The sequence below is a fragment of the Thunnus maccoyii genome, chromosome 11, assembly GCF_910596095.1.
Source record: "Thunnus maccoyii chromosome 11, fThuMac1.1, whole genome shotgun sequence".
In the NCBI taxonomy this organism is placed as follows: Eukaryota; Metazoa; Chordata; class Actinopteri; order Scombriformes; family Scombridae; genus Thunnus; species Thunnus maccoyii.
In genome coordinates, this window is record NC_056543.1 from 14,124,896 (window position 1) to 14,147,945 (window position 23,050).

The window sequence follows — 23,050 nt, forward strand, 5'->3', positions numbered from 1 at the left end:
GTTTCTCTGTGCTCACCTTAAATCAGAATCCAAGGGGTGTAGCTATGAGCATGATTTGTGACATTACAATTGGTTTAGAGCCAGTTGTTAAGTTGTTGCTGATTAACTCTCTGTCAGCAGACTAATTACCTAATCATTTCAGCACCAGAAAGGGTTATTTCAATAGGCACAGAGAGGACAAACCTTTGCCAGTTTGCTGTAAAATCCTCCAGTTTGGTACCTGTTACATTACAAATCATTATTCCCATACACATTTTATATAATCTGATATGTTAAATCCAAAAATATGTTATCAGAATTTGTCAAGCCTGTATCTGTCACTTTCTGTAGCCATGAATGAAATATAGGCTTGACAGGCAGAAATAGAAACATCCTACTGATAAAACATTATTATCTCCTTTCCCACCTGGAGTCCAAATGTTGGGGGAAAAAAAATTCCACAAATAAAAAGATAAGGATATTGAGCAGTACTTGCATGCTTCAGCTGTAATCATTGGTCAACCTTGCCTACTGCAGGGCTTGCCAAAACTAACACAGGATCCTTGTGCAAAGCAGCAACACACCCTGGAAGTGAACCAGTCGCAACACATTCGCCTAACATTACCTGCTGCTGACGTTTTCAGAAAACACGTTGTCAGTTCTGACAGATTCATCACCGGAGCAAGATGGAAACCATGAACTGAGTTATCTTTTTTTTCCCCTTCTTTTCTCCTCAGCATGGATTGATGTCACTCTGTGAAAGGTAAGTTTTAGCCAGCTTTTAAATAAAGTTTATTACACTATTCAGATCTGTCAATTTAATGAGTGTTTATAAAGTTTGAATCAAGACCTTCTCTGAATACGCAGGTGCTTGTCCTCAAATTAATTGCACATGCAGCTCACCAACAAGCAGTTATTTTGATAAACATTTATAAAACATTTATTTCATTTAATTGAGCCGTATTGCTGAATTTAAGCGTAATTTGGAGAGGATACGTTACTTTTGCCACCAGAATACATTAAATTGACACATTTTATTATTGGCTCAGTGTGTTGCTGCTCAGTGAGGAAACCACAAGGATACATCAGCAGATTAATGAGGACTGTAGTTACCATAAAACTATTTTTTTTAAAAACCCAAGTGTTTTGAACCGAAATGTTGTTTTAATGTGGCTAAAAATTGAGGTAAACCTTGATTTAAATCTGTTTGGTGTAATTAATGTCTCCTTTAATCACAGGAAACCGCAGCCTGACTGGACTGATTTATTAGTTTAGTGAGCTGTTAGTAAAATGTCTCATTCTTGACGTCTATTTGGCTGCAATATCTGGAGCACACCCTTCTGTGTCCGGGTAGCGATAGTTTTTATTTTTCCTAGGATGGCGAAGTCATGACCCGCCCTACTCTGCCTCTGATTGGCTTATTCTAATATTTATACCTTAACTCTAACCAATCTTACTCCTTGTGTCTTCAAAGGCAACGAGTACTAGCAAATCAGAGGCAGAGTAAGGCGGGTCATGACTTGGCCATCCTAGGGGAAAAAAATAGGCGTCCGGTTGTCCTCATGCAGCACCTGTTGCTGTTTAACCGGGATAGGCTGGACTAATACAGTCAGTTCTGACTTTAACTCAACAACCTTCCCCAACAGAGCAAATGTAGTTACTTATTAATGAATTTAAACCCAAAGCTGATGTTTTTTTCATTTTATTTCGGATTAATTTGGAGTACAGTGCCGAGTAATCATTCACCTGTTTACACCTGTAGGCTGCAATGGATACACTGCCAGTAGGTTGGACAGTGCACACCTGTGACCAGGAGGTATACGGGGCAGGACTGCTGAAAGGAGCAGCTGATAACAACACAAACACACATGTCCATGATCTGTTCCATGAGGATGCACAGGTAGGATGTTTGCTCTGTCAGCTCAAATATTTAACACACTCATAGTGATGGAGGCTACAGGAGGGGGCTGAGTTCACTCTTAAAACAGATGTGTTAATATCAACACAAGTTTGTGTCCATATAAGGACAACACATTCTTTCTTTACTTCTAACACAACTACTGTGTTGAGAGTTTTAACACAAGGTTTGTGTTGGATTTTCAAACACAGTGATTGTGTCAAATATAACACAAAATGTGTGGTCCTCATATAGACACATTATTGTGTTAAAAATGTGTTAATTATATTCCTGAGGATTTGAATTGAAATAAGCAGACACCCAACTGTTGGAAAAAGGTTAACATTTATTGTACAATTTATTTTAAGAATCGTGGACATGAACACAAAAGATTAAATTTAAAAAAAAAAAAAAAAAATTTTTACATGCATATGGTCATCCATTTTTTTTTTAAATCACACATTCATAAGGTCACAAACTTTTTGGTATAAAATAATCCAATACAATTGCTCATGCATGGTCATTATTATAACAAAATACATTTTCCCATTCAATCAACAAACATTCATGAAATTTGTTTCGGCCATTAACATAAGAAACAACTATTTATCACATTCTGTAAGCAAAATATACAACAGATTCTGAGAGGTCATTCAGTCCAGTCCAGAATAACTAAAAAAATGAGTCTTGAGACTGATTTTAGTTCTTATAATTTTGGGATTTTCTTGCTTGGCATCTGGAGAAACATTTGTTTAAATCTGAAGAGAAATGCAGAGAGTAAATAGTTGCAAAAGTTTCTTTTACATTAAAGAATTGCAAGTTTATCCATTATCACACTCAATTATTTTGTGTTATCTTATCACAGATTCACGGATTCAAGGATTCAAAGGTTTTATTTGTCACATAAAGGGTTATACAGTCATGGTTTTAACGGTTTTGCAGTGAAATGACATTCTTGTAGCTCCAAGGCTGTGTAATATTGGATAATATGAGAAGAGAAAAGAAGAATTAGAAAGGAGGAGGGGGCTTAGGGGATTATAGAGAAATAGAAAAAGGAAAGATTTAAAGACACATTAAATATATATATATAAAAAAACGTATAAATAAGCATTAACATATAGATAAATAAATAATATATGTAACCTTAATGTATAATAAAGTTAGCAGCAAGTGAGCAGGTGAATTTCCAAAAAAAGACAGCAGAACAACAGTATTACACTATATACTATGTACATTATACACCACATTTTCTACATTTCCTTATTTATAGCTCTGACAGCCTGAGGATGAAAACTCCTCTTCAGCCTCTCTGTCTGAGCTTAGAGGCTGCTGAAGCGTCTGCCAGACTTCAGCAGTGTAAGCAGTCCATTACAGGGGTGTGAGGAGTCTTTGGCAATCTTCTGAGCCCTAGTCAGTACCTGTCTGGTGTGTATGTCCTGCAGAGTGGAGAGAGGTTTTTGTGATGCGCTCTGCAGTGCACACAAACCTCTGGAGGGCTTTTTGAGAGGAGCAGCTGCCGTTCCAGGCAGAGATGCTCCCAGACATGATGCTCTGGATGGCCGCAGTGTAAAAGGCTTTGAGTTTTCTTAGTTATCTGAGGTGGTACAGACACTGCCTGGCTTTTTTTTTTTTTTTTTTTTTTTTACTACTGCCTGAGTGTGCTGGCTGAATGTGAGGTCCTCAGTGAGGTATTTATAGGAGCTCACTCTCTCCACTGGGGACCCGTTTATGCAGAGGGGTGTATGGTTTGTCCTGTCTTCTTCTGTAATCCACCACCATCTCCTTGGTCTTGGTAATGTTGGGAGAGAGGTGGTTAAACTGGCACCAGGCATACAGGTTATTCACCTCATCCAGGTAGGCCTTCTCCTTATAGCCTATTATTTAGCGCCATTTAGAGGTTTTCAGTTAAAATCTCCCTTTTCGTCATCTGACATTGTCATAAACTCCCACATTTTTTATTTTGTACTACACAGGAATCCAAGCAAACCAACAAACTGTTGCTATACTTTTTATAGTTTTTTAAATACTTTTTATGCACTATTATTAATTACATAAAATCTTTTTCAGACAAATCAGACAGTAATGTAACAGTTGTGTCTCTATGTTCAGGGCCTCCGGCAGTCTAGCCAGCCATGGTGGAGGATCAAACTGTTTGTGTGGGAGCCGGTACTCTTCGGTACCTGGGATGGCGTCTTCACCACATGCATGATCAACATATTTGGTGTGGTTTTGTTCCTACGCACAGGCTACTTGGTGGTGAGTATATACTTGGTGTGTTGCATATTAAGTATTATAGCCAGCTGCACAGCCATATACAGTCAAAGAACATACACAGAAACTGACTCTTACCTATTGGAGAGAAGCTGAATTTATACATTTTTGTACATATATATTTGAATGGTGCATTCAGGCTCAGTCGTAAAGTTATAATTTCCCTGATTGGAAATTAACTTCTGAATGCAGTTCTGATTTTGCAGTATCAATTACTTTATGTAAGACCCTCCCACCATTACCCATCCTCTCACTACTGCAACAAACTCACTCTGTCGGAAACACTGCCGTCTCATGGTTGTCATTACAGTGTGGACCGTGTAGCTGAGTGTGCAAGGTCTGCATTACAATGAGAACAATGTAGACTTGTTTATGAGCTGGAGTGATGGGGCAATTTGTACTAGTATTTCAGACTAGTGCTTTGCAGTATATATGACTGTGTGAACATCCATTAATGGCTGATTGTAAGAGTGGTCTTTTTTAATATGTGAAACACAAAGGAAAGGCATGTTACACTTTGTAATATCTGGCTAATGTTATTCACTTTTCATGTCTCTCTGTTCAGCTCTGTTGAAGCTTTTAATTTTTATGTTTTGCTGCAACTATGTGTCACTCTGTCAGTTGATCTCAAACACTTGTATGTGCATTTGTCATCACAGGACACAGCTACAGATATCCTGTGATCTTAAATGCTACAGTGGTTTTCATTTTAGCTTGACAGATAAATCAAAGCTTGACATGTACAGTAGAAGACAGATGTTTCATATTCAGAGTGAGTTGCACAATTTCATAAGTTGCTTGGCTGTTGTTGTGCAAAGACCAAGAATGTAACCTAGCTTCACCTGTATACCACAGTTACTTATTTTTTTAATACTGAGGCTGTGAAAGGACCAAAAAATCCTGCTCACCTTCAATCATGTGTACTCACATCATAAACAACACTTTTCAGTCCTCAGACCTTCAGTGTGTGGTAGTTTTTGGTCCTTTCACAGTCAGAGTTTATGATCCGACGCAACTGTCCATGAAATTTTCTAGAGTGCAAGGACTTTGTAGTACTCGTTACCTGCTTAGCACTGAGACTGAAATCAAGGTATGACATTGAGCAAATTAGAGTTGGATGTTTCTTTTTTGTTAACAGTTTAAAGCAGCAAATAGTAGTGGGACAAAGTAAAAATATGTGATTTGAGAAAAAGAAATTGTGACAGTTTTCTCTGAGAGAAGATTGTGCAAACTAATAGCAGTATAACATATAATGTCAAAGGAAGGAAAGAGGGAAAATGCATAACAATTGTAAAGATATTGGAGAAAATGTGGTGAAACTTCAATTTACAGGTCACTTAATCTTATACGGAGAACACATAGCTGCAGCTAACTCCTTTTATGTAATTTTGTCTCCTGACATCATGCAGGGGAACACGGGTGTGCTGCTCGGGATGCTCCTTGTCTCCATGGTTGTGCTGGTTGCTTTAGTAACAGTGATGTCAGGGATAGGAGTGTGTGAGCACTGTGGTGTTGGGAGTGGAGGAATCTACTCCATGATCTCCACTGTGCTGGGCGGCAGGGTTGGGGGCACTGTGGGCCTCCTCTATGTGTTTGGACAGGTGAGTAACAGATCTGGACTGTCAGTGAGGCTTTGAGTGATTGTTTTTTGAAGGCTGATATTCATCTTTTATTTGTTTGTTCGTCATGTGAGTACCACAGTTGATACAGATCCACACTTTTAATCTCCCTTTTCATGCTGCCTCCCACCCTGCAGTGCGTGGCTGGGGCCATGTACATCACAGGCTTCTCTGAGTCAGTGGCAGAGCTGCTGGGTCTACAGAGCCAGTGGGCGGTGCGCGGCATGTCGGCGGCAGTGCTGCTGGCCCTGCTCGGAATCAACCTGGCTGGTGTCAAGTGGATTGTCCGACTCCAGCTGCTGCTGCTGGCTGTGCTGGCTGTCTCCACGCTGGACTTTGTCATTGGCACCTTTACACATCTTGACCCAGGTAGGGCAGGGGTCATTATATATATACATGAAGGGTAAAGGGAGGTAATAGTGATCGTGGGAAGGGTTAAATTATTACTAATGTTTTGCACCAATACGCAATGACTGATGTGAGTATTTTCATGCCAATATAATCCTCAGATTATTCAGTGATTGCCCAAGAATTTTATTCTGAAAGCCATTCGTTAAATTATATTTGTTAAAGCATCTGAGGCAGCATCTAGACAGATTGTTTTGACATTTAGCAGACACTCAGATTAAATAGATAAAATATTCAGAGCGACTTCCAGGAAATTTTAATAGAAAAACAAGAAAACATGCCTCAAGTACTGGATAAACATCCAGAACAAAGAGTTTCATGGAAAAAAAAAAATACTTGGAAAAAAGTCAAATTTGAACTCCTGTCAGTAGTTGAGTAAATTAATAAATGTAAGTATAAACTGTATCCTGTAATAACACAATCTCTCCTACAGCTATGCGGATACTGTATGTTTGTCATAGTTAGAAGGCCAGCTGCAGGTTAAGGACAGATGTGGACTTGGAATATATAGGTAACATCATCCTACCATCATGGGAAACTGTAGCAAGTTGTAGCAGCAACGGGAAAAAATGTAGAGTAAAACTAGAGATGACTTGCAGACATTTTGACTTGCTTCATTAGTTGCTGCATTGCATTGCAATGATTGCTAAATCTGAGTCATTGTTAAGGTCATTAACTCCAGCTGTGCTTTTCCTGTTATAACAAATCAATTCAACTTACTGATGTGAATTTTTTTTTCAGTTTCCAAAGGTGGGGCATGACAGGAAAACTGAACCAGACTGATGACTAGAATGGTCATCAGTCTATAACTTGTTTGGGCCAGTAGGTGTAGCTGTAGTATCACTAATCATTGTCAGTATTAGATCTCTGCAGTTCACTTTTTCCTCAGACCGCTGTCTGTGTAAAAAACCTTTTTGCTACATATTTAACCATTTTCAACATGTCTGTTTAGCCCAAAGTGCTGTTTTGGAGATATTTTTTTTTATGGTGAGAAAATGTGGGCTTTGTTTTTTCTTTTGTTTTGTTTCTTTGTGTAGATTGTATTCTTTAGTTGGCTTTCAGGAAGTCCTTCCCCACATTTTCTGTTCTCACTGATTATCAACGTCCTGTCCAGTGGGAAGAGAAGAGTGTTCCAGAAGTTGAGCCGGTCTTTATGTGAATAACACATTTCAGACAAAAGAGTACTCACTATGCTTTACATGAAAAACAATATTACATTTAGTGCACATACACTAAAATATATATGTGTAGTATTTCCCATAGTGGCCTAATTTTCCCAGAAAACCACAAGGAACTCCACCTGTCTATTGTGTAGTGTCTAATGTGTAGTTTTTACAAGATTAAGCTTCACAATGCTCTCTACCCCTGTGTCGCCAACTCTTACCTGCCCTTTTTCACCCCTCCCTACCTCCTGTCTTCTTTATAGCACAGGCCAGCAGGGGCCAGTTTGCAGTTACTGACGACGTATGTGAGAACCAGTCATAATGGCTACTCCCAGGTTTTTCCTATTAAGAGCTGCTGTGTGTGTTTGTTGTGGTGACCTCATGGTTGGCAGACGCCTAGCAGGTCCCCCTAGCTAGCTGAAACAGTCCAGATTAGCCTGCACTCACTGAACGCTGTGACACATCCTGAAAGAAAAGGAGCCACCGCCAAACACATGCTGTCATAGTTTGATATCACTGTCCCTTCCTCTCCTATGTACACTTGGACACCATCAGTAGCCAAGCCACCATAGCTAAGGCATATCTTGTCAGCCAGGAAATATGCTGTATCAAAACTGTAATGATATATTGGTTTGTTTATATATTTGGCCTTTTATTGCAAAATGTGGACATCAGATTTGAGGTTTTTTTCACTTTAATGATGATCTTAAATGGTCAAATTAATTTGGTATTAATTGCAAAATTAATATGCTATATTATGTTTCTAGTTATGTTATGTTTTTGTTATTTTTATTGGAATTATCATCCACACACAGGAAGGCTAATCATTTAACTGCAGACACCTCACACCCATTACATTAAGAGTTTGAGCTGCTCATGTCTGGTGGTCAATTCAGGGCCCCCAAAGGCCAACTGGAACATATACAAGAAGTCTTTTATGCCCTTTACCATACAGGCACTGAACACAGAATGACCGGATCATTTTATGAGATCTGCTCTCTGGTATTATTTATATAACCTACCTACTGCTACCTGCCCGTTTTGCACTATTGTATGTCATATATTTTGTATGTTTTTAATGGTGTGTTGCGGTATGTGTAGTGTGTGTATTTTGCTATACTCTGGGAGAAGTAAAAGACAATTTTCCACTGTCATCAATCAATCATTTATTATCATGATTGGAGTCCCCAGGCTTCAGTGCAGTTTCAGTAACTTTTACATTCCCAGCAACAGAATAAAGTGAAAATGAAGGCTGCTTTAAAAAAGCATTAACAGCTTAAATCCAAAATTGTATTGGCCTTTATTGTCCAGTGTTAATCATATTCCCATCACTACCGCAACTCATATCAGTAGTCAGCAACCTTATGCCCTCTAGACCACTATCTAAATGTCTACAACTCATGTGATACTGATGACTCAGTGGTAACAATATCAGTAGAAGGATTTATGAGTACTATTTTGCACGAACATGCATGAACATACAGCATATGACCTTGTAGACTGACCTGGCGTTCTCATTTGCATGGCTGCAACATGTAGGACAGCTGAGTATAGTGTTTTATCATCCTTGATTGGAGGAGAACTCGTTTCCCAATTGTAGTTTGTGGTGTTTTTGAGCACAGTAAATTATCTAGTTTGGTCAGTAACACTGCCAACATCTGTGCATCCAAACAGTTTATCCACAAAACCTTCTGATTGTGGTGCATAGATGAAATACAATCAGACACGCCTTACCCTGCCCCTGTAGTTGAAGCCTATTCCCAAAAGAACAGGAAGCCATAATGTGATCCTTGGGTCTGGGGTTTAGGGTGTTAACCAGACCTCACCCACATTTTTGGTAAATGACAAAGAGCGAAGGCCGGAACTGAGATCTGAGGCCTGCTGCTACTCCTGAGACCGCCACATCATCTCTCCCTGTGATCCTCTCTATAATATATAGTTCTCAATCATCCCAGTGGGACGTGTCCCACCTCTGTAACATCACAGCCTGCCCTATATTACATGCCATTTATGCTGGTTAGTGTGGGAGACTAAGAGGTCAGTCAGACAGAGGGAGAGGCCTCAGATGTTCATGTAATCTGCACATTCCAGTCCATATCAGAGGAATGCTGAGCTCAGAAAGGAGCCCCACTCTGACTTTACACTTGCTCTTCAGACAATATACATACTGAAATATGGATGCTGGCCTCACAGCTTTGTCTAAAAACACATTTGTCAGTTGTTGTTTTTTTTTTGCAGACTACAGAGTAAGATCCTTCCACACCACGTTACAGTGGATTCCTCCAAGCAGCCATATATGATATAAAAATTGAAGAAATTATTACTGCCTGTAGTTAATAGTGAGGGAAAGTAACTAAGTATATTTACTCAAATACTGTACTTAAGTAAAGTGTCTCAAAATTGTACTTGAGTATATCAATTTTACTACTTCTACTTCATTACATTTTTCAGGAAAATAGTTTACTTTTTACTCCACTACATTTATTTAACAGCTGTAGTTACAAATTAATTTGCAGATTCAGATTTTACATTCAAAACTTATAAAATATGATTTGTTATAGATTAAAATAAAAAGTAGTTAAAATAATTCGACTTCAACTAGTTCCAACAGTAAAATGCTCCTTACGTGTTAATGCATAAATAATAATAATGAATTATATAATGTAAAATCACATAACACTCACGTTCTGCTGCATAATGAGTAATTTTACTTTTGATACATTAAGTAACATACATTTTGCTGGTAATACTCCTCCATGTTTACTTAAGTAAAATTTTGAATGGACTACTTCTACAGTGTGGTATTGCTACTTTTACTTAAGTAAAGTCAGTACAAAATAGTCAGAAGGAAACCTTCATCTTGTAACCAGATAGCTGGACAGCCTGCTATCTATAACAGCTGGTTTCTGCTCAAAAATCAGTACCAACCATATATCAAGACAGGATTACCAAGACCCTGAGAAGCCCCCAAAGCCCCAGGTTCACAGTGTTTCAGTTGGTAATTTGAAACACTAAGGTAGGTCTATTAGAGGGGCCCTGTGTGAAAATCTGGTTTTTGCCCTTTTTACTATTTTAGATTACATTGTGGTCACATGGTGCATGTTCCCAAATAAATTGGTGTTGACATAGTGTGTTATGTGCATCTCAGAAGTTTTAATGTTGACACCTCTTTTATGAAAACATTTTATTCTGGTTTTATTGAGTCTGTTTGAACTTTTTCTTTTATCTGCTGGTTTGGGTCACTTACCCTGCAAAACAGGAATAGGTTAGAAGGCATTGTAAGAATGTGCAGTAAAATCGCTGGCACAGATCTTGAGGAACTCTCCCTATTGTACAGTCAGAGCCACAAAGAAGGCCCAGTCAGTCCTGGCTGACCCTAGTCACCCCATGTTCAGTGAGTACAAGTTGTTTCCATCCGGTCACAGATATATTCTGCCTAGATGCAGGACCAATAGACTTAAAACTCATTTGTCACAGCTTTTTTGAACAGTATTATTTGATTCTTTGTCTTTTTTATGTAATTTGTTTGAGTGTAGGTTGGTATGTGTTGATTGTATTTATTTACTGCTGGCTGTGCAATAAATTTCCCTTTGGGGATAAAAAAGATTACCTCTACCATGACCTCATACTTGGAGGCAACAGGGGCAAAACACCATGTTTTTCCCCCAAAAAACAAGTTAATCCAATCATGCTTTATATAGGGTCATGGTATGAAGGATGACCGTATGTACATCTCTCAGACAAGGGGAAACTTGCACAAAAATTCAACTTGAAACAGATATTTGTTTGCCAACAGTACTTGAGATCAAATCTTGAAACACTGGCAGTGTATCAACATGTAGTTCATGTTCATAGAAATAGTTTTGACTCATAAATATGTGAACGCCCTCAAATGAATACTCAGAGAGGGAGAGAGGTCAGTGGTGAGAGCTGTGAGAGTCAGGCTTAGTTGGATGTTGAAGTATGATGTTGTAATAAGGGTGGGGAGCTCATGGTGCAGCTATGGACACTGACTGCCCTGGATTTGCTAGATTCTGATTGTTTGGACAGAGGGCGGTCTCACCGGGTCACAGAGTGAACAAGAGTTTGGGCTTCTAGTTCTATTTCATGTCCGTTTTTGCACCTCCTTTAAATTCCTGCTCTGGAGAACATGTGCATTATATAACTAGTATATCCAGCTTTTATGGTTTTGACTTTTGTCTAAAACAAAAGAAAAAAAATGAGCCTGCTCTCTCACTGTTCTCTCACTCTCTGTCTCCCTCACTCTGATTCTTTCTCTCAAACTTGGAAGCTGCTGAGCTTCTGAAAAGGGTGGTGACTTCCTTTTGGATAAACATGTCATTAATCTGAGAGAACACATTCTTTCCCATCGAAAGATAACCAAGGGGGAAATGTCCGGTGTTGTAACATAGGCGGGCCCTTCAGACTGTGCGCTTTAAATGACCCCCACCAATAAAGAACAATCTCTCCTCCTGCACATTCAACAAACTGAACCAACCTGTCCTCTATTTAGACTGTGTACTTTTAAAGGTTCTGCACAGGATCAAAGTGTGTCCCTGCCTATTTTTTAAAGGCATGAGATTCCAGATTAGATGGTACTGTAATACATTTTATTGTTTCTGCAAGGATAAGTTGTATACATTTCAATTGTTTTTATATAAAAGATGGATGCAAATTGGACATTTTGTTTGAATTTTGTGGGGGAATTTTTCATTTAGTCCTTGCTGTTTCAGAGGCTTTCACAAACTGACAAATATACAAATTTAGAAGAAAATCTGAATTCTTGTCAGTATTTAAAGGACAGGTTCACAATTTTTCAAGTCTGTCTTAAAACAACAATCAGGTGCCGCTGTAATCATTCCTCCTGTTCATACTGGCTGTTAGAAGATCTCCCTCAAATGTGCTTTCAATGTAAGTGATGGGGGACAAAATCCACAGTGTCCATACAGTCATTTTCTGCAAAAATGCATTTAAAAGTTTATCTGAAGCTTATATGAGGCTTCAGCTGTCTGAGTTAGTCATATCAAGTGGATATCTGCCACATTTACAGTCTTTGTAGCATTGCATTCCCTCTTTGTGTTTCCTCGGACAGTGTTTCCCTGTTGAGCTGTGGTGAAAGTATAGTAACAAAAAAAGGGACTTTGTCTTTAAAAAGACTAATGTTGAAAGATATCTACATGATTTGGCTGAAGCTTCATATTAGCTTTAGATAAACTTTTAAATACATTTTTGCACAGAAGGAAGGTTGTGGATTTTGGCCCCCATCACTTACAATGTAGGTGCATTATGAAGGGATCTTCTAATGGTCAGTATGAACAGGAGGAATGATTACAGCAAGAAAAACCTATTTCAGTGTTCATTTGGGCTCCTGACTGTTGTTTTAAGACAGACATGAAAGATTGTGAACCTGTCCTTTAAGCATGAAAACTAAATGCTCTGTCTTTTTTAATACATGTTTTTGTTCTATATTTCAGTTTCTCTGTTAAATTTAAAATGCTATAAAATCCTGTATCAATCAAGTTATTTAACATCACATGATGTCCAACAGAAAGTGTTTTATAAGAACTATCTTTTGTCAGGCATGTCAATGGTTGACAGGTTGATACTGTTTCCACAGTGAAGAAATGCTGGCATAATGTTCAGTGCTGATGTGCTTTGTGTACTGTTGCCTCCTCTTTTAGAGCACGGTTTCATTGGTTATTCACCTGGTCTGCTCAGCAGCAACGTGATGCCAGATTACAGCCCGGGGGAAAACTTCTTCACTGTCTTTGGGGTCTTCTTCCCTGCTGCTACAGGTGAGTAGCCTTCCTCATCTCATTTTGATCTAATTTTACATTTAAAAAGTTCATAGGTCACACACGCAGTTCTCAGCACAGCCACATATAGTATGCAGTGATTTTTTTTTTTTTTTTTTGTAATGTACAATGTTTTACATTTCTGTGGTTTGGATGTGTGTACAGGGGTTATGGCAGGCTTCAACATGAGCTCAGACCTTCAGCGGCCTGAACACAACATCCCTGTGGGAACTCTGGCAGCTGTCTTCACCTCGTACGACGACAACCCACTCCTAACACATGCGCATACACACAACATAGTAAAATATGAAAACACCACACAACTAGGTACACAAGACTACAGCTACAGTAGAGATGTACAGCCTCACCAACAGTAGTTATACAGAAAAGTTATACAAAAAACAAAAACTAGAAAGGGCGGATCGCTGTAAAAGCAGAGACTAAAATAGTTTGGAATAAACAGACTGAGCTATATTGACATGCAAAATCTGAAGTTACCAATATGTGACAAAATCAAACAGTTATCAGATTTTTCCAAACTATTTAACTACTTATCATGTAACAGGAACAGTTTTCATATATAACACCCTGTATTCTCTTCCTGGAGTGATGATTCATAAGGCTGCTTCCCAAATGTTTTGAAGTTTGTGGTGAGATCAGATCACAGTGGCATCTTTTCAAAAGGCCTTTCATCAAAGAGAACAAACACACCCACATGCCCTACATGGCTTTATCAGACACCTACTTGTGAAGTTGTTATGCTACAGTTCCCCTATTAATAGTGAGGAAAAAAAGCAGTTGTTAATTCTGCAATGGTGCACTGTTGGTGACCCACAGGTGGTTCCTGTATCTGGTCTTTGTCTTCCTCCTGGGGGCCATCTGCACCAGAGAAGCACTGCGCTATGACTTCTTAATAGCAGAAAAGGTAAATCCCTCTCTGTGTTTCCATTCTACCCTGTGAGAGCGGCCTTCTCAACAGAAGGGGCGAGGCGGGGGGATTTCCCATGATGGCTCGCTTTTGTTGATGTGGTTTGTTCTGGTTCTGGGTGTATACACTTTTCCAAATGGTTGAGATGCTGGATATTTGGTGAATTTGTTTCCACTTAAGTAGATGAAAGGGACTTTTGACAACATGTGGTGAAAAATAATTTGTAGTGTTTTGGTTCACACTTTTCTCTCCTATATGACTTTTGTACATAATGCAAAGATATTACCCAGGTAGTTAAACTGAGTGAGTGAAATACATATTTAATGGAGGATGTTTACAAAGGTCAAACACTTCAAGTCAAGGGCATAAACAAACTGAAGCATTAAACAGTAATAATATGAGGATGTTTTAGTGACGGTCTCAGATTCAGATCTCATTCACTTTTACCCCGTCTCTTTTACATATCACTCATAAATTGGGTAAATTGTTACATTGATTATGGAGAGCTTACAGAACTGTATTAACATTTGTAAACTGGGATAGCAGCAGGTTAACAATTTAGGTTGCTATTTTTACTTTAAATATGATTTGTAAAGTCTTGAGAGTCAAAGCATGCTAAAGCAAAAATGAAACTGTGGAGTGGAAACAAACACTCAAACCAACTCATACTTTCAAGGTGAGTTAGAAACTTTACTAACTTTCCTCTACTCATTTACATATATTTATCATTATTTTGATGGTGATCTGATTGTTATGCAGATATATACTGCAACATTTTCACATAGTAGCAATGTTGCTCCTGTAGTGGAGGTTTGATATTTGATCTTTGGATTCTCATATTTGAGTCTGAGTTTGGCTCCACATGCACAGTGGATTTTAGGAAGGTCAGGAAGGACTTGTTAAGCTTGCAAAGAGTGGAAAGTCATGTTCACACCATATTTTTTTGTTTTGCCTTGAAAAGTGGGAGGAAAGAGTGGGCTTATCAATGAGATAACTGATGCAGTTAAGCTATCCGCCCGTTGTCAGACTTCTCTGTTTGCATTTTAGTCTAGTTTAGAGACAGATCCAGAACTGTTCTTGTATGCAAACAACAACTCCTCAATAGGCGGTGCTTTTGAGGACAGCAGCAACATGGTCTAAGTCGGACCAGATGTCACAATGACATTGTGAACTGGTGTGTGTGGACAGTGTAGTATTGCTGCAAAAATAAATATGCTATTAATACTAACCCAAAATACTCACTCTCAAATTATCACTGAATTTATTCAGTGTCCTTGAGTTCTTCATCAGTGGTGAGTTAGTTCTCATTGTTTTTATAAGGCACTGGCTGCAGCGGAACTGAACAGGGTGTAGCTCTCCACCCCACCCCATCCTCTTCCAGCCTCTGTTTGTTTTCCTTCTTCCTTCAGGTCTCCTTGGTGGGTTTCCTGTTTCTGCTGGGCCTCTACATCTCCTCCCTCGCTTCCTGCATGGGCGGCCTGTATGGAGCACCCAGGATCCTCCAGTGCATCGCCCAAGAGAGGGTCATCCCCGCTCTGGCCTTCCTGGGAAAAGGGGTGGGTGGATGCATGAATGGAGTGGATATAAAAGTGAATAAAATTGTAGTATTAAGATTATTAACTGATTATTGTCCTTGGAGTAAGGTGATGATCAGAGTGAGCTGTACCTGGTTAACACACCATTTTATGTGGACTTTTACTACCTTAGTGACAAATGATTTGTTGCACTGCAAGTTTACTAATCTCAAACATAAGAGCAAATATTAACAGGATAGTTCAGTTTTGTGTTAGCCTACTATTTCTCCTGTGCATCTGGAGTCAGACAAACTATGGATACTTTTTACTTGTCTGTGTGCAAAACAGTGAGATTAGCCTGTTTAGCCCAATTCATGAAGTCTGGTATCAAAAAGGAGCTTTACTCTTAAGTTTGGGAACACACTGTGAAGCCTCTCCAAAGATTGATGGCTGGGCTATTTAAACATTATAATTTATAGGCTATTTTTAACAAGCAAGTACTCATAGCTATGGCAGTACTTTGAGTTTAAAAATAATGCTAACATGAGCATTTTAACATGCTCACAGTGACAATGCTAACATGCTGAAGTTTAGGTATAATGTTTGCCATTTTTACAGTTTAATTGTAGCATGTTAGCACGCGAACACTTGATAATTAGCACTGAAGTTGCAGCTGAGGATGATGGGAATGTCATGTGTATAGCAGGTACTTATAAACCAGTATAGCACAAAGTGAAATTTTGACCTGATAACGGTGCTAAATGAAAAGTTAAGAGATCATCAAAGTTCTTATAATTCGTCCTGCAGGAACCATGAATATGTTATCACAGTTAATTCATTTATCAGATATCAGATATATATATTTCCTTCAGACCGCCAGACATAGCCATCATAGAGCCACACTGCTAGTGGCAAGAAAAGTTTTTTTTATTTCACTTTTTTAACATATAAATTAAATGATAATTTCAAACTTCTTTCCATTTCCTGTTCTCATATACAAACAATGCACTCCGCTGAGTTTGTTTTCTAAGTCAGTACTTCCTCTCAGGATGCGAACACATCACGCCTCCTTTACCAGGATAGAAAAAACTTAAATTTACCCCTAATCTAAACCATCTATAACCTTAATCCAAACATGTGCAATGAATTGGTGGAGCTGGTTGAGTCGGCACACTGTCTGGAGGAGTTGCTGCCAGAGTGTTTCTCTTCAGGGCAAGAAAGTCCTGTAACTGTGATGAGCATTGAGAAAAGATGTCTTTTTATATAATGCGACTGTGAAGATTTTGCGTTTACTTTTTCAAACACTATCATTTATAAGCAGTATATAATTATTTAATAAATGGTTTATAAGACACTATAATGTAGTTGATGGAAGATATTAAAGTGCTTATTAATGTATTTGTCAACAATACAATGACAGTGATAATATAGTAAAACAGTTAATAATATAGAATGCCTTCATTGGTTTATTAATCTTTATTTATTCGGGGAAATTTCACTGTGAGGAAGCCTCTCTTTTTCAGGAACGCCCTGATCACATTCGCACCTAGTAACCACCCAGTACAACCACAGTGTGATCTGCTAGCCACTGAAGCTCCACTAGAGTGGTTGGGGTTAGGGCCTTGCTCAAGCGCATCTCAGTGTTGATAATGAGGGAGAGGCAAGGTCTGCATTTTCACCTTCCACACCCATATTTATCCTGCCAGTCCAGGGACTGAACCGACGACCTCCTGGTCACAAGCTTGCTTCTCTAACCTTTAGGTCACCACTGCCTCAACTGCGAACAAATACCATTTATTTCAAGTTGCTGCTTATAAATGCTAAATAGGGGGACTTAAAGTGTGATAAAAGTTATGGTTAATGCTAAGCTAAGAAATACAGATTGGTAAACCCTAACTGTCAAAATTTCCCTGCTTTTGAAATGTGCTGGTCCTTGTAAACATCTATGAAATGAGCTAAGAAAATGTCGTTATTCAAGAGATCTCAGTACAAAAAAAAGTGCATCTATGAGTTTATCTGTCTCTTATCTTCACTTAAAAAGTGAAGAAACTGAACTACATACTTAAATAACTGCGTCATTACTTAACTAATAGTTAAATCATATTAGCATGAGTCATGCAATGTTTGAGTAGAAATATAGTCTAGGATTATCCAGAGTAATTGGCATATTGTAACCTAATAAGTGTGTGTAGCCTTGATGTATGGGGGGGGTGTGGTGGGTGGACTCAGCAGGAAATGGTGACAGGACTGCCTAATTATAGAGTGCGGACTCCACTCCATAGAAGTGAGTGACTGCATTACAGCGAAGAGTTATGACTTACTGCTGCTACACAAAACTACACACACACAGTCATGTTGTCGTGCTGACCCCATCCACCCCCAGTTTTCCTCAGACTTCCCTGGATGGCAGCAGTGTCTGACCTCTCTCAGCGGACTGGAATGAGGCCCTAGACATCTTGGCCCAAATCAAAGCTTCAGAACAAACGCAGGAAGGGCGACGGGCAGGGCCCCACTCCACCGCTGTGTGCTCTGGAGGCCCGCCAGGCACACAGCAGTACTCATCTAACTGGATGACAGGACCTGGGAAGTGAAAGCAAGCTGGGTTAACAAACCACATGTTAAAACGATTTGTCCACTTTGAGATATTGTCGGGGCATTGTTTTTGTACTCCTGTTACAGCTGCTGTTTCATGTAAACATAATTTTCATCTCACTTCATCAGAAATGTCAGATGCACTCACAGTTCATTAAGTAGAGTGTATGTGTTGGGCTGAAATCTATTGTAATAAAGGCAGACACTTTCAGTAGAAAAAATAGTTCTTTTCTGAATGTTGTAAATCTGACTTACTTTCTCATGGGCTTGCAGACAGATTTCTAGTGTCAGGTTAGCATTTATGAGGGATGACGAATGCTTCTGACCAAAGACAGGCATGGGAGGCCTTTTTGGTGGCTGATTTTGCAATATTGCAGTGAAAATACACACGTTTTTGACGGCTACAGGTTGCAAATTGATTTGTGAGTGCGATATATTAGGGATTTGTTGCGATAATGACATAACACCTAAATTATACGTTAACTCTGTATTTTTCATCAAGATATACAATATGTGTAAGTCACAACTCACTACATTTTGGTAAACCGAAAGGTAACGTTTTAAAATTAAAGGCACAAGAGAAGCAAAAATTCCTCTCTACATAAAGCACTCAACCTCTGCAGGTTAGCTTTAATTTACCTTGCAGTCTAATTTTGTTGACTTAAGTGAACAAGGGTGGCATTTTTTTTACCTAAAGTTTCTTCTCTATAACAGAAAGGCCCAAACAGGACTCCGGTGGCAGCGATCTGTCTGACCAGCCTGCTGACCATGGCCTTCATTTTCATCGGCAAGGTCAACGTTCTGGCCCCCATCGTCAGCATCAACTTCATGCTCACCTACAGCTTTATCGACTACTCCTACTTCAGCGTGGCCATGACCTTCCAGCTACAGACTAAAGAGAGCAGGGATGTCTTCATCCTGACCAGAAGCAACCAGCGGAGGTCCACCAGGCAGGGCTCCAGGCCTCTGATTGAGGCCACTCTCCCAAACTACGGGAGTGGAGGCGAGAGTCCACAGATTAAAGGCACTCTGTTGGAGTTCACCAAGGACATGGATCAGATCTTTCCCTCCGTCCAAAATGGAGATGCTGGAGCTGAGAAGACTTCCGCCATGCAAGAGCTGAGCAGCAGATGCAAGAACAGAAAGGTTACTGCGAAGCAGAAACTGATGGATAGCTTTGGCTTGGATCTGAACAGAAATATGTTTTCAGAAGAGAAAGAAGAGGAGATCAGTTCAACTCAACCACAGGAGGAAGCTGAGATGCGATGTGGGAGCGGGGAGCCCAGGACCAGGGAAGAGCCACAAACAAAAACCTGCCATGCTGAGCAAGAGCCATCTTTTGGGCCTCAGAGTCACAGCACAGGTGATCTGCTTGAAACATCAAACTAGAAGTGAGAGTGGAGAAGATAGATATAAGTTGGTTTTCACAGATTGTATAGTAACCTCACCCTTTTTTAAATCTCTCAGGTGCTGGAGGTAAAGCGGGGCATCAGAGCTTTGAAATCAAACCCATGGCAGATTCATACTATGCAAAGTTCTGCAACCACTGGGTCGCTCTTATAGGTGTAAGCTACACTTTTCATGTTGTGCATTAGTGTTGTTCTTTCTTTATTTTCAGTTGATGTTACCAGATTTTAATGAATAATATGAATATATCAATTTGTTTTCTTTCAGGCTTTGAGCTCCATATTGATCATGTTTGTTATTCAGTGGGTTTACGCCTTAGCAAACATAGTCATTGCCTTGCTGCTTTTCTTCTACATCGGGAAAACCAGTCCTGGACTACCCATAGGTGACTGCATCACTACATTTCCTTTTTAGAGACACTTAGCCAGGCTTCATGATAATTTATTAGGGTTAACAAATCTCTTGACTCTGACAGGACAGTCCTGCATTTTGACAATTGGTACCATAAAAGGAAAATATGCTACATTTTAAAAAGCACAAGTTCATGATATTGAAGGCATTGTCCCTTTAGTTTCTGTCTTTACTGTAAGTGTTTCCTTTCTTGTCCACGGTTGTGTGTTTGGCATTGTTAGCCTGCTGTTCTGGGATCATTTATATTTCCTGTAGAGGACAGAGTGTGATTTCAGCCCAGTACAGCTCTGGGTCGATTTGATCTGAACTTCAGTGATCAGTTAACCTAAATGAACACAGTCTGATGAGCAAATCGAGGGCCAGTGTTGAATATAGTATGATAATTTATATATTTTATTTAACTATTTAAGTCATTTGTATCTGCAAATTAGACTGTGTTGTGTAGGCTATTGTACAATTTGTATAATTAAATGACAAACAGGTAATATGAGCATAGCATTTGTTAAATATAAAATAAGGCATGGCTTCACCGACAGTTGTACCTCAGAAAATAATTCAATTTTGATGGAATTAAATTATCTAGATTCTGGCCATTTTCTTCTGTATGTGTTCTGCAGATTTTGTAAAATAGCTTAACATTTATGACTTTTTTTGTATGAGTTATACTATAGATACAAACAACTAAGTTTATACTGTTTCTTGGCATGAAATGTAGTGGACATTTCCAGAATTACAAGGCCTTAATTAAGTGTGAATTGTTTTAAAATATTTCATTGTACATTCTTTGCTTTTGATATTAACTTAAGTATGTCTACTGACTGCTGAAAGGAGGAAATGTCTTTGTATGCCTGTTGTGTTATTTTTGTTGCACGTTTACAAGGTCATCCCATTTTTAACCTCCGGCCTTTCATAACTGTAGGAGTAGTCTACAAGTAATGCCTTGTGTAATTATGTCTTAATATTTAATCATTTAGATTATCGCATTATGTCAAACAAAAGAAATCCTGATTTGCAATTTAGATTTGAGGCATTTAGATTTGCTGACCCTCCGCCCAGTTGTTATGTGACCTGGTAATGCACTCAGACACACTACTTGGAGTTTCACTTGCGGTCTCTTCGCCTGGCAGCTGTTGTGGTTTAGGATTTTTAGAATAGCTGGATGAGACACTGTGCATCTGTGCATTAAACTCACCACATTGGAGCGAGCCTCAGCTGTCTGACTCACAACATTTCCGAGCAAAAGTTCTGCAAGTGTTAACCAGTTGCTCCACAGGTGATCAGTGAGATGCTGTCTATGTCTCCCACCCTGTTACAACTTCAGAGATTTATGAAGTGTTTCCATAGAGAATTTAAATGTATTATTATGATTATTACATATTTTTATACCTATTTTTGCATGTAAAGTAGTATTGAAAATAACCAATTAGCTTATTACCTTTTTTTCTTCAGTACAAAAATATAACAGTTTGGTTGTTGATTTATTTCACAGGTATTGCAGCTCGATTCAGCTTTTTCACATGGCTCAAATCAACATTAAGTGGCATTTGCAGGTATTGTGTGGTTTTATTATTTAACAAAATACTACATTTAGTGTCAATAAAGATTTGTTGCCTGTATTTTTGATCTTCGTTAAAAGAGACAAAATTCTTGAGACTTTTACTCAAATGTTTTTGACATCTTAGTCATCTGTATAATTCTTGCAAGTCTTGCAGTGAAGAATATTTTATCTGATATTTATCTTTGATTAAGTACAGACTGAAACTAACTTTCCATGCTTGTTTTACTAAGCCCTAGCATGTAAGATAAGCAACTGTATCTCTAACTATTTTAAATCAATTTTCCAATTTAATTATGTAGTGATTTCCCAGGTCGCACAGTCATTCTTCCTACTATTTCCCTGTCTTCCAGGGGAAAAGGATCTCCCCGGGATGAGATCGTAGTGACACCCTCTCTGTCCGGGGTCGGCCTGAAAACCAAGCAGCTGACGGAGGAAAATGCTGACTTTGCCTCTCGTCACCGCTATCACCAATCCTCATTCATCAGGACAGACGAAATGGTGCAACCGTCACTCCACTGACTGACATAAACACTTCTGCCGCTACAGTACATGTGAATGTTCACAGCCTGAAACCATTTTCTGCCTCAAACAATGTCTCGTGTCACTCTGATCAACCACATTCTGCACACATTTTCTATTTCAGAGAGACCTACAGTGGCTCATTTTCTTGTGGTGGTCAAAGGAAATATGAGCTAAGTTTTTTCTTGAGTTGCACAAAGTGTGTACGTGTGTGTCTGTGTGTGTGTGTGTGTGTGAGAGAGAGAGAGAGAGAGAGATGTCTTTAGACTGAATGTAGCTGTAGTTGGCAGGGCTCTGTCTTCCATAACAGTAAACTGAATTAAAACTAAAAAAAATAATTTATTTTGTCTTCATATACTCAATGGATTTAACTCTGACTGATGGAATTATCAGTCTTCTCTGTTAAAAGTTATTGTTGTCAGTTAACTGTACTGTTGTGTGCAGCCACCACTGTGCTCATGTGGCATAAATATTGTATGTGTAACACAAAGGTTTCATTTAAATGCGTATGTTAACTTCTGTATGTGTTCAGTTCATTGTTCATTGAATACTATTGCCACGGTTGTTGTTGTTCTGCTTTTCTTGGTTATTAAACTTCAGAGGTGACGCAGGAGGTGTTCTCTTGCAGACAGAAGACCACAAAATATGGGAAATGAGAAAGAAAATGTAAAATGTAATTTAAGACTCAAAAATGTACACATCACTTCATCTTTAAAAATGTTTCACAGAAAACCATTAAACCAAGATAAGAAGCTTAGTGAGATAAGCTTTTAGATTCAGTTGGTTTGAAGAAAAAATGACACTGTCTTCCATAATAATACAGAAATGACAAATCTGTTGAAGAGGACTCAAGTCTCCTCCAGCATAGACTGATACTGTACTTTAAAAAAAAAAAAAAAAAGAAGTAATATGATTTAATTATTCCACACCCCTCACACTAATATGTACATTTTTAAACGTGGTCCCAATCAGTGGTGTCAGACGACAGT

The 23,050-nt window shown here is 38.8% G+C and overlaps 1 protein-coding gene across 4 annotated transcripts; it reads left to right on the top strand.

The window, feature by feature from the left end:
• The first annotated feature begins 545 nt into the window (after window positions 1-545).
• On the top strand, window positions 546-22,695 carry slc12a8 (solute carrier family 12 member 8). 4 transcript variants are annotated; one of them, XM_042427255.1, is made up of 14 exons: window positions 546-742; window positions 1,742-1,879; window positions 3,986-4,132; window positions 5,557-5,748; window positions 5,904-6,135; window positions 13,019-13,132; window positions 13,298-13,385; window positions 13,970-14,057; window positions 15,470-15,616; window positions 18,881-19,529; window positions 19,634-19,731; window positions 19,841-19,958; window positions 21,474-21,534; window positions 21,893-22,695. In XM_042427255.1, the coding sequence occupies exons 2-14, from the start codon at window positions 1,748-1,750 to the stop codon at window positions 22,059-22,061; spliced, it is 2,235 nt and encodes a 744-aa protein (XP_042283189.1). In that variant the 5' UTR covers window positions 546-742; window positions 1,742-1,747; the 3' UTR covers window positions 22,062-22,695. The 4 variants fall into 4 exon arrangements, with proteins under 4 accessions (XP_042283189.1, XP_042283188.1, XP_042283191.1 ...); XM_042427254.1 differs by lacking the exon at window positions 546-742 and adding an exon at window positions 1,132-1,164; XM_042427257.1 differs by lacking the exon at window positions 546-742 and adding an exon at window positions 1,552-1,587.
• Window positions 22,696-23,050: the final 355 nt, after the last annotated feature.